The sequence below is a fragment of the Salmo salar genome, chromosome ssa17, assembly GCF_905237065.1.
Source record: "Salmo salar chromosome ssa17, Ssal_v3.1, whole genome shotgun sequence".
Lineage (NCBI taxonomy): Eukaryota > Metazoa > Chordata > Actinopteri > Salmoniformes > Salmonidae > Salmo > Salmo salar.
In genome coordinates, this window is record NC_059458.1 from 22474650 (window position 1) to 22485520 (window position 10871).

The following is a 10871-nucleotide window of genomic DNA, read 5'->3' on the forward strand; positions in this document are numbered from 1 at the left end:
CCTGTCTCTCTGGTTCTTTCTCTGTCTTTCCCTCCCTGTCTCTCTGGTTCTGACTCTACCTTTCCCTCCCTGTCTCTCTGGTTCTTTCTCTGTCTTTCCCTCCCTGTCTCTCTGGTTCTTTCTCTGTCTTTCCCTCCCTGTCTCTCTGGTTCTTTCTCTGTCTTTCCCTCCCTGTCTCTCTGGTTCTTTCTCTGTCTTTCCCTCCCTGTCTCTCTGGTTCTTTCTCTGTCTTTCCCTCCCTGTCTCTCTGGTTCTTTCTCTGCCTTTCCCTCCCTGTCTCTCTGGTTCTGACTCTACCTTTCCCTCCCTGTCTCTCTGGTTCTTTCTCTGTCTTTCCCTCCCTGTCTCTCTGGTTCTTTCTCTGTCTTTCCCTCCCTGTCTCTCTGGTTCTTTCTCTGTCTTTCCCTCCCTGTCTCTCTGGTTCTTTCTCTGTCTTTCCCTCCCTGTCTCTCTGGTTCTTTCTCTGTCTTTCCCTCCCTGTCTCTCTGGTTCTTTCTCTGTCTTTCCCTCCCTGTCTCTCTGGTTCTTTCTCTGCCTTTCCCTCCCTGTCTCTCTGGTTCTGACTCTACCTTTCCCTCCCTGTCTCTCTGGTTCTGACTCTACCTTTCCCTCCCTGTCTCTCTGGTTCTTTCTCTGTCTTTCCCTCCCTGTCTCTCTGGTTCTTTCTCTGTCTTTCCCTCCCTGTCTCTCTGGTTCTTTCTCTGTCTTTCCCTCCCTGTCTCTCTGGTTCTTTCTCTGTCTTTCCCTCCCTGTCTCTCTGGTTCTTTCTCTGCCTTTCCCTCCCTGTCTCTCTGGTTCTGACTCTACCTTTCCCTCCCTGTCTCTCTGGTTCTGACTCTGCCTTTCCCTCCCTGTCTCTCTGGTTCTTTCTCTGTCTTTCCCTCCCTGTCTCTCTGGTTCTTTCTCTGTCTTTCCCTCCCTGTCTCTCTGGTTCTGATGGAAAAAGCTATACGGACACTCCTAATATTTTATTTCAGAATAGGTTCAAATTGGGTTAGGGTAAGGGTTAAGGGTTTGGTTGAGGTAAGGGTCAGTTTTACATTTTGCTGAGTTGTTTTGCAGGTCAGCAGTAGCCTGTCCTGTTTCTGATCCATTCATTGCCATCTAGTGGCATGTAAGAACTGCAATTGTGCCTTAAACAATATCTCATTCCCCGACAATATATCATTGATTGATTGAAATGACTTTTTTGTTGGTTGTTTGAAGATCAGATGAGTAGTTCTTATCCCGTCTTTCTGTTTCTTGTAGCTCACAGGAGTCAAGAGACAAGGAATGCAGAGGATAACATCTTGAACGTAGAAAACTGCAGAATAGTGGAGGTCCAGGTGCAGAACGGAGGCAGCAGACACGGCTCTCTGTCTGAGGAGGAGGAGAACCTGGCTGTGCTCCGACGGTAGGGTCAGGGGTCAAAGGTCAATGATGTCATACTATAGCCTGAAATGCCTTAAAATAAATCAATGAACGGCCTCCCGAGTGGCGCAGAGGACTAATGCACTGCGTCGCAGTGCTTGAAGCGTCACTACAGACCCGGGATCGATCCCAGGCTGTGTCACAACCGGCCGTGACCGGGAGTCCCGTAGGGCGGCACAATTGGCCCAGTGTCGTCTGGGTTAGGGGAGGGTTTGGCGGGGGGGGCTTTACTTGGCTCATCGCGCTCTAGTGACTCCTTGTGGCGGGCCTGGCACCTGCAGGCTGACTTCGGTCGTCAGTTGGACGGTGTTTCCTCAAACACATTGGTGCAGCTGGCTTCCGGGTTAAGCGGGCAGGTTTGGCGGGTCATGTTTCGGAAGACGCATGACTCGACCTTCGCCTCTCCTGAGCCCGTTGGGGAGTTGCAGCAATGGGACAAGATCTAAATTGGGGAGAAAAAAGGGGTAAAAAATATATATATTTAAAAAGATCAATATGAATTAATCCTCTTGTGAAACACAATTGAAAAGAGATAGTTAGAAAGATAGTTAGATATTTCATACTTGGTATAGTTTATCAAAATAATAATACAATATGTTGATGTTAAATAGAATGTTGTTTTGTTCCTACAGACATGTAATGAACGAGCTGTTGGAGACTGAGAGGGTGTATGTAGAGGAGCTACTCTGTGTACTGCAGGTGTGTCACTTCTGACCACTAGAGGTCGCCACTACTTCACTTACTGTCGTGTGTGTGTGTGTGTGTGTGTGTGTGTGTGTCTGTGTGTGTGTGTGTGTGTGTGTTATTGTTGAAAATGGACTTATCATAGATGTGCATTTTCAGATTGTCCTGTGTTAACATTTTAGTATGTGTTGTTAATCCAGGGTTATGCTGCAGAGATGGACAACCCAGCCATGGCCCACCTCCTCCCCAGTGCTCTGCTCAACAGGAAGGATGTCCTGTTTGGCAACATGCCGGAGATCTACCAGTTCCACAAGAGGTGACTTTTACTCCACTGCAACACTCATGTTACATAATGTTTACTGAGCAATGTCCTGTCATTGTGAACAGCTGTTCCAGAAGAGGCACGTTCATTCAACCATACCGACCCACTGCTTCCCAACCTCGGGAGTACTGACCTGTGTCCCGTTGTCTGTCTGTGTCTCTCATCAGGACATTCCTCAGGGAGCTGGAGACCTACACAGACGTCCCTGAGCTGGTGGGACGCTGTTTCCTGGAGAGGATGGGCGACCTGCAGATCTATGAGAAGTACTGTCAGAACAAACCTCGCTCCGAGAGCTTGTGGAGACAGTGCTCCGACTGCGCCTTCTTCCAGGTAACCTTTCACCTTTCTTTCAGGGCCCTCAGTGTATCTTGGAGAGGATCCTCAAGATCAGTATACTGTAAGCTTGTTAAAAATTAAATGTATTGATGTGTGATTGTTTGTTTTTACGAAGGAGTGCCAGAGAAAGTTGGAACACAAACTGGGGTTGGACTCGTACCTCCTCAAGCCAGTCCAGAGGATAACCAAATACCAGCTGATACTGAAGGAGTTACTGAAGTACAGTAAGGGCTGTGAGGGTTCAGAGGACCTGCAGGAGGCGCTGTCCTCCATCCTGGGGATCCTGAAGGCTGTCAACGACTCCATGCACCTCATCGCCATCACAGGATATGAGGTCAGCTAACCACGACCCCCCCTATTCTCCTCGTGCTTTAGGGTGGAGAGGAAGAAGTTACCCAACAGTGTAACATCTTCTGTACCACAGACAACACTCAGTTATCTTTCCTACTTGTGATTGATTGATTGTGTTAATTTATTGATCCCCAGGGGAGCCTGACGGAGCTGGGCAGGCTGCTGATGCAGGGGTCGTTCAGCGTGTGGACGGAACACAAGAAAGGTCACGCTAAGGTCAAGGACCTGGCCCGCTTCAAGCCCATGCAGAGACACCTGTTCCTGCATGAAAAAGCCCTGCTCTTCTGTAAGAGACGGGAGGAGAACGGGGAGGGTTACGAGAAAGCCCCGTCCTACAGCTTCAAACACTCCCTCAACGTGAGTCTGTTTATGTCTGGCTGGCTGGCTCACTGTCTGGGGGAGGGTTACGAGAAAGCCCCCTCGTACAGCTTCAAACACTTCCTCAATGTCCTGACTGACTTTCTGCCAGTCTGTCTGGCTGGCTGTCTGGCTGGCTCTCCTTGGATTTTTACTTGGATCTATAGTATGTTATGAGTTCAACAGTGATTTAGGAGTGTAATATTCTTTGGTTCTCTCAAACAGATGAGTGCGGTGGGCATCACAGAGAGCGCCAAGGGTGACAACAAGAAGTTTGAGATCTGGTGTAATTCCAGAGAGGAGGTGTTTATCGTCCAGGCTGCGACACCTGAGATCAAAACATCTTGGTTGAACGAGATCAGAAAGGTTCTGACTGGCCAGCTGAAGGCCTGCAGGGGTAAGATAGGGGATCTGCGGCATTACGGACACACGCACACACATTCCAGAGTTGATACACATCTGGATGCTAAATTCTCTGTTGTTGTGTCTGTGTTCTGTTAGTAACTGTGATGATTTGTTCCAGAATCGAGTCAAAAGAAGGCGTCAGACACAATGTCTCCCAGTCCAACCAGCAACAGCCCACCTATCTGTCTCAGGTCAGATTTTACAGAGAGAACCATGGCTAGAGCCAGTTAGAGAGAAGGAATCAACATGGTTGGTTCTTCTCTTTTTCACCTGTTTGTTTCTCCCTCTTAGTCCATTTAGGAACTGTCAGAAGAGCGTGAAGAAGGGAGAAGAGAAGAAGACAGATGCTGTCAACTCTGACCCCAACTCCCCCTCCTCCCACAAAGGTGAGTTGCCCTATTTTGTTGATTAAAGAAACGTTTTTTACTTCTATCAAATGCTCATGACAAGAAAGCAAACTTCTGTTGCAGTTTTAGTGAGCCCCCTCGTCTGGTTAGGTACCCAAGCCGTCCTTCAATCTTTTCCTACTTCCTCCTTCCTTGTTCCTCTTTTAATCTGAGCTTTCTTTCTCTTCTTTTCCTCTTCAAACCATTTTACTCTCTCTCTCCTTCCTGTCCCTGTTTCTCTACCATGTTTGTAGAGGAGACAGTCACCAGTCCCACCACTGACAGGGCATCAGTGGCTAAAAAGCGTTTTACCCTTCAAGGCTTCAGCAACCTGAAGAGTCAGAAAGGTAACCCTAGTGTTCTGGAGGCATCCCCCATGTTGTTGTCATCATGTATGGCAAAGATATGTTCTCCATTTTGAAGTCAACCCCAAGCTCTCTTAACCTACCCCCAACATGAGTTTAGACAGGGCACATCCTTTCCAGTAGTCGACTGCATCAGGGCTTTTGAAGACTGATATTTTGGCATGCTTTCCTTTGCAGAATTTCTTCAGCCTGCTGGTAAAAGTCTAACATTACCAATGGTATTCTCTCAACCAGGTATACTACAGTATAGTTTGTGGTTAATACATCAAATATTAGAATTAGTGTCTGTTTTAGTAGGCCTGTCCCCCAGCCTCATTATTTAGATGTCTCCAATAGTTTTAGCAAGTAGCTAATTATTCTAGTCAGTTTCAGGAAGTTCTTCCCTCTCTCACAGCTGTTTTTCTATTGCTCTCTTTATCATTTCTCTCTGTTTCCTTCTCTTCTGTCTCTCTTCTTCGGCCGACAGGATCCCCCCTTAGCCCTGACCATAAAGCCAAATGCCACGAGATTAAGAGTGACCCAACTCCCTTTGGGTGTAAAGGTATTCTATCTAGTCCATGTCATACCTGTGTTTGACTCTGTAGTGTAGTCATCTATCCATCCTGACCCTCCCTCACTGTAGTCATCCAGCCATCCTCACCCTCCCTCACTGTAGTCATCCAGCCATCCTCACCCTCCCTCACTGTAGTCATCCAGCCATCCTGACCCTCCCTCACAGTAGTCATCAGTCCTGATCCTGCCTCACTGTAGTCATCCACCTATCCTGACCCTCCCTCACTGTAGTCATCCAGCCATCCTGACCCTCCCTCACTGTAGTCTACTGTAGTCATCCATCCATCCATCCTGACCCTCCCACACTGTAGTCATCCATCCATCCTGACCCTCCCTCACTGTAGTCATCCACCTATCCTGTCCCTCCGTCACTGTAGTCATTCACCTATCCTGTCCCTCCCTCACTGTAGTCATCCACCTATCCTGTCCCTCCCTCACTGTAGTCATCCACCTATCCTGTCCCTCCGTCACTGTAGTCATCCACCTATCCTGTCCCTCCCTCACTGTAGTCATCCACCTATCCTGTCCCTCCCTCACTGTAGTCATCCACCTATCCTGTCCCTCCCTCACTGTAGTCATCCACCTATCCTGTCCCTCCCTCACTGTAGTCATCCACCTATCCTGTCCCTCGGTCACTGTAGTCATTCACCTATCCTGTCCCTCCCTCACTGTAGTCATCCATCCATCCTGACCCTCCGTCACTGTAGTCATCCATCCATCCTGACCCTCGGTCACTGTAGTCATCCATCCATCCATCCTGTCCCTCCCTCACTGTAGGCATTCATCCTGATCCTGCCTCACTGTAGTCATCCATCCATCCTGACCCTCCCTCACTGTAGTCATCCATCCATCCTGACCCTCCCTCACTGTAGTCATCCATCCATCCTGATCCTCCCTCACTGTAGTCGTCTCAGCACCATGTCAACTCCCCATCATCCCAAAATATATCTCTGTGTGACCATCATGCAAGCATTATTTGAGTAAACTGGAGAGGGAATGAACTGTGGTAGATCAATGATCGACATTCAGCCACCAGGCCCGCTGAGTGCCATGGTGCTGTCTAGGTAAAGACACTGGACTGACGAGGGACAGCAACATGGAGATGAACCAGATAAGAGAATTCAAATTTGACGATCGTTGACTACAGAAGATGCATACAACAATGTCTTGTTTTAAACAAGGGAAAAATCAATGACATGCCTTGTTGGCCTCAAAGGCCTTCGTCATACAGTGTGATGGATGAGTCAACCTACACCTGTGTACTTCAAAGCCACGTGAGTGGCAGACACAGCGTTCATCTGGACGACGTTGCTGACTGCTACTGCTTCTTCTCCTCAGAGCCTGGTCAGACTCCTCACATCACTCTGAGCAGGGCCAAGTGGCTCAGCACCTCTAGTCTCTTACAGGCCAAAAGGAGAGGTAGTGTTACAACATGCCTGGGAGGAACACCCTGCTGCACTGTGTGGTTGGCCTGGACCCTGCTCTGCTTCTTACCCCCAACACATAGTCACAAATCACTAGCTTGTTCCACAATCACAAACAAATCTTCTCTGAGATTTGCTGTTGAATATCTGTGTGATATTCACAGCCGGAAAATACTGATTTGGGTTGTTTGTTTACTGTAAGGCAAACTGTGTCTCTCTCTGTAGCATGTGTTGCCGTGTTGGTTGCTGTGTGTCTGCGTTTCTGACTGATCACAATGCATTGATCTAGGTCTCACTGGATGCTAGGACTCCACCTCTGTTCTTCTTGGTTATTCAATCATGTTCTTTGGGTTCTAATCTGGTTCTTGTGGTTCTGTTTGAGGATTTGCAGTGTACTCTGTCAATGGATGTGTTTGCATCAAGTTCTCACCACACACGTCACCTATCACTGTACCTATCACCTTGTCTTGTGTATGATTGTGTTAGTGTCCACTCCTCCTTTCCTCTTGATTGTCACTCCCTTTCTCTAGTTTGACAAACTATCCTTCATGTTTGGATCAAACATTCCATGACAATAACATTCTCTAAATTGCAATCTATCTTGGATGTGTCTTGGAATTTTTGGTGCCACTGCTAAATCTTAATCTAGATATCAATCGAGTTTGCTGAATTCTATTACTCTCCTTCTCTCTTTCCTACTCTCCTTCTCTCTTTCCTACTCTCCTTCTCTCTTTCCTTCTCTCTTTCCTACTCTCCTTCTCTCTTTCCTACTCTCCTTCTCTCTTTCCTACTCTCCTTCTCTCTTTCCTACTCTCCTTCTCTCTTTCCTACTCTCCTTCTCTCTTTCCTTCTCTCTTTCCTACTCTCCTTCTCTCTTTCCTTCTCTCTTTCCTACTCTCCTTCTCTCTTTCCTACTCTCCTTCTCTCTTTCCTACTCTCCTTCTCTCTTTCCTTCTCTCCTTCTCTCTTTCCTACTCTCCTTCTATCTTTCCTACTCTCCTTCTATCTTTCCTACTCTCCTTCTATCTTTCCTACTCTCCTTCTCTCTTTCCTACTCTCCTTCTCTCTTTCCCTTCTCCCCCTAGGTTGGAACAAGGCCTCTTTCTCCATGGACGTGCCAGAAGTGCATGATGGGTACTCCAGCGCCGAGGACCCCATGAACTCTGACCCTGAGGATGAGGGAGGCAGGAAGCTGGTGAGTCATGGTCGCCAACATGTCTACAACATGTTATGAAAGTTACTTGTTATTCCCTAGCAACATACATGGTTACATGACACACTGGATGCAAACATATGAACTTTGCCCTTTACCCTGTGAACCCAGGCTGTCGGTGACAGGTTCACAGTGGTGGCGGACTATGAGAAGGAGAAAGGAGGGCCTCAGGACCTGTCAGTGAAGAGTGGAGACATGGTGCAGCTCATTAAAGAGGGAGATGACGGACAGTGGTTTGTTAGAAACTTGGGGAGCAACAAAGATGGCTGGGTAGCAGCAGCCAACCTTCTCACCCTCATCACAGAGTCCAAGTCCTCGCAGTCTCTCTGCAGCTCAGGTACACTGGCTCCGTCTGTCTGTCTGCCTCTTTCTCTTCAGTCTCTCTCTCGGTTTGTGCAAGAGGGGACTGTATCTTGCAACCCAAACAGCTGTTTTGAAAAGTAACAGGAGTGTGTCTGTATTTTAGTTTGTTTTAGAAGTATCTGTGGACTCTAATGGAAACTAACTTGTGTGTGTTTTGTTGTGTTACAGAGGGCAGTGTAACTGGCAACCTCAGCACCTCCTCCAGCTGCAGTGAAACCTACACAAGTTTCTCTGACATCAAGCCCTAAAGTCCTGCCCCCTCTAAGCCCTGAGACACAGCTACAGCGCCACCCAGTGGTTGGCTGTTCAAATGACACGTGCGCTTTTCCCCTCTACTACTGTTCAAATCAAATTGTATTTATCACATGCGCCGAATCCTACTGGTGTAGCCTTTACAGTGAAATGCTGGCAGGCGTTAGTTTTCATTACAGTCCATAGATACTTCACTCTCACACTGAAGTGGAGGCTGCCTGGGTTGTAGCAGAAAGCAGTCTAATAGCTGCTTATCTGTCAATGTGAAGGGAAGGTAATGAAGGACTGCTTTCCTCTGGACATACTCTACTCAGGGATAAGAGGTAGTGTCCTAGCCTTTTACTGTGATTGAGGGCTAGCACACATTGAGAACAGGAAGTTCAGGCCTCCCCTACCTGTTTGACAGAGATGAACAAGGAAGGACACACCCGCTCCATTCACACACACAGGCAGGCTTTGTTAGCCTAGCGTGGTACCGCTCCTCCCACTCCAACAAGGTGACAGTGATATGCAGCCAGGAGCTCCTCTACTGAACTCAACACTTCAACAGACAAACAAACAGATGCCTCAGTCTCTCTCCTGTGGACTCTGGTAACCGGTTGTGTCATAATGTTTCTCTGTGTCAGGCAGTCAACTTCCTCAGTATGTCCTCAGTCTCTCTCCTGTGGACTCTGGTAACAGGTTGTGTCATAATGTTTCTCTGTGTCAGGCAGTCAACTTCCTCAGTATGTCCTCAGTCTCTCTCCTGTGGACTCTGGTAACAGGTTGTGTCATAATGTTTCTCTGTGTCAGGCAGTCAACCTCCTCAGTATGTCCTCAGTCTCTCTCCTGTGGACTCTGGTAACAGGTTGTGTCATAATGTTTCTCTGTGTCAGGCAGTCAACTTCCTCAGTATGTCCTCAGTCTCTCTCCTGTGGACTCTGGTAACAGGTTGTGTCATAATGTTTCTCTGTGTCAGGCAGTCAACTTCCTCAGTATGTCCTCAGTCTCTCTCCTGAGTGACTTTAAAAATAGATGATGGATTTATATTTCATACGTTTCTACTGAATCCATCAAGACAAACTAAACTGTAAAAGTGTCGAGACAATCGCATTCTAGCAAGAATGCAAATTAGAATGGAATTGTCATGAAATACTTTTTGAGTTTGGTCAACTGTGTATATCTATGGCTTTGTCCAGAGGCCCTCCAGTACATTTCCAGTCTCTCTCCCTCCCTGTTTCTCCTTCTGCCACCTGTGCTGTCTGGGCTATCAGTGAACTCTTGGCTTTGTTCCCAGTGATCTGAGAGAGCTGGGCTTTAAACTACCAGGTGTTCCTTTAGGCAGGGGCGATATTACAGGACGGTCAGATATCATAGAAACTTCAATAACAGTGCTCAGGGTGTTCTTCTGAATCATTTTCTCTTGGCTCCAAGTGAAATCCTATACACTACACAGAAATCCCCTGAAGATTGAGATTCCCATAAAAAGATTCATGTCAGGTCGATTGATGTTGAAATAACTGTACTGTACCAGAGAGTATAAACTTAAAAGGAAATATTTGTATGCGTTAATCAATGTGTACAAGTTCATTTATTTGAGAAAGATGTGTACAGATATTATTAGCCTATACCTCGTATTTTTCATTGAATATGTGTATGTTGTGTATGAGGACCATGGATATGTTTTCGTGGGTCTAAGTATATCAAAGATATTTTATTAATTGGTTGGCGGGGCATGTTTCCATGGTCATTTCTTAAAACTCCTGAGAGGATATATATTCATAGAAATATCATCCTTTTGCTCATTTGAGAATGCAGTCTGTACACTGAAAACCGAAGATGGAATATAACTGTACGTCCTGTGCTGAAAGTTCAACTCAGAATGATGGTTGTCTCAAATTTCAGCACGCACAATAAAAGGTTTTAAACTGTTTTGGTTATAACCGTTTTAGTTATAACTGTTTTTATAACTTATTGTTCTACTGTATATCTTTTTCGATTTGCATCCAGTGAGATTACAATGTCGTTACTGTGTGTCACATTGTTATGCAGCACATTGCAGCATTATTTTGTTCTTTATTTTCCTACGGTAACAAGTATTGATACAGATGTTATATAATTAATGATATGCATTCATATCTGTGTATATGTGTAAATATGTATCTGAGGCGTTGAATAAAGACAAACATTCTTTGCTTTAATCCAATGACTTTGTTTTTCTCATTATAAAACCATCAGATATCATTAAATGATGTAGTCTATCATTGCTCACTGTGTGGTCGTTAGTTTGTTTTAAATCATTTAACGTTGCAGCTACTGTCTTATTTTAATGTCGATTTTCACACTCACAGCCTAGACATGTTTGAAAATCTATACATTTGAAATTGTTTAATATTTTCAATCTTTTTGTGATTTTGATATAACGCAACATAAAAACAGTACAGTATATGAATAGAAAACACCACGCACAAC

The 10871-nt window shown here is 46.1% G+C and overlaps 1 protein-coding gene across 14 annotated transcripts in view; it reads left to right on the forward strand.

Annotated features, from left to right (window-relative positions):
• LOC106575511 (guanine nucleotide exchange factor DBS) overlaps positions 1 to 10600 on the forward strand; it is a 66408-nt gene extending 55808 nt beyond the window's left edge. For 7 of the 14 annotated variants that reach the window (XM_045699025.1, XM_045699018.1, XM_045699024.1 and 4 more), the window contains 16 exons: positions 1249 to 1393; positions 2043 to 2109; positions 2295 to 2410; positions 2584 to 2746; positions 2868 to 3086; positions 3239 to 3460; positions 3686 to 3857; positions 3984 to 4056; positions 4157 to 4251; positions 4506 to 4598; positions 4794 to 4850; positions 5083 to 5157; positions 6507 to 6587; positions 7678 to 7787; positions 7917 to 8142; positions 8337 to 10600. In XM_045699025.1, coding sequence (XP_045554981.1) covers positions 1249 to 1393; positions 2043 to 2109; positions 2295 to 2410; positions 2584 to 2746; positions 2868 to 3086; positions 3239 to 3460; positions 3686 to 3857; positions 3984 to 4056; positions 4157 to 4251; positions 4506 to 4598; positions 4794 to 4850; positions 5083 to 5157; positions 6507 to 6587; positions 7678 to 7787; positions 7917 to 8142; positions 8337 to 8416 — 1994 coding nt within the window. In that variant the 3' untranslated portion in view covers positions 8417 to 10600. Of the gene's footprint in view, positions 1 to 1248; positions 1394 to 2042; positions 2110 to 2294; positions 2411 to 2583; positions 2747 to 2867; positions 3087 to 3238; positions 3461 to 3685; positions 3858 to 3983; positions 4057 to 4156; positions 4252 to 4505; positions 4599 to 4793; positions 4851 to 5082; positions 5158 to 6506; positions 7362 to 7677; positions 7788 to 7916; positions 8143 to 8336 lie in introns of those variants that run through there. The other 7 variants (XR_006760018.1, XM_045699021.1, XM_045699020.1 and 4 more) reach the window with 7 other exon arrangements.
• The last annotated feature ends 271 nt before the right edge of the window (positions 10601 to 10871 follow it).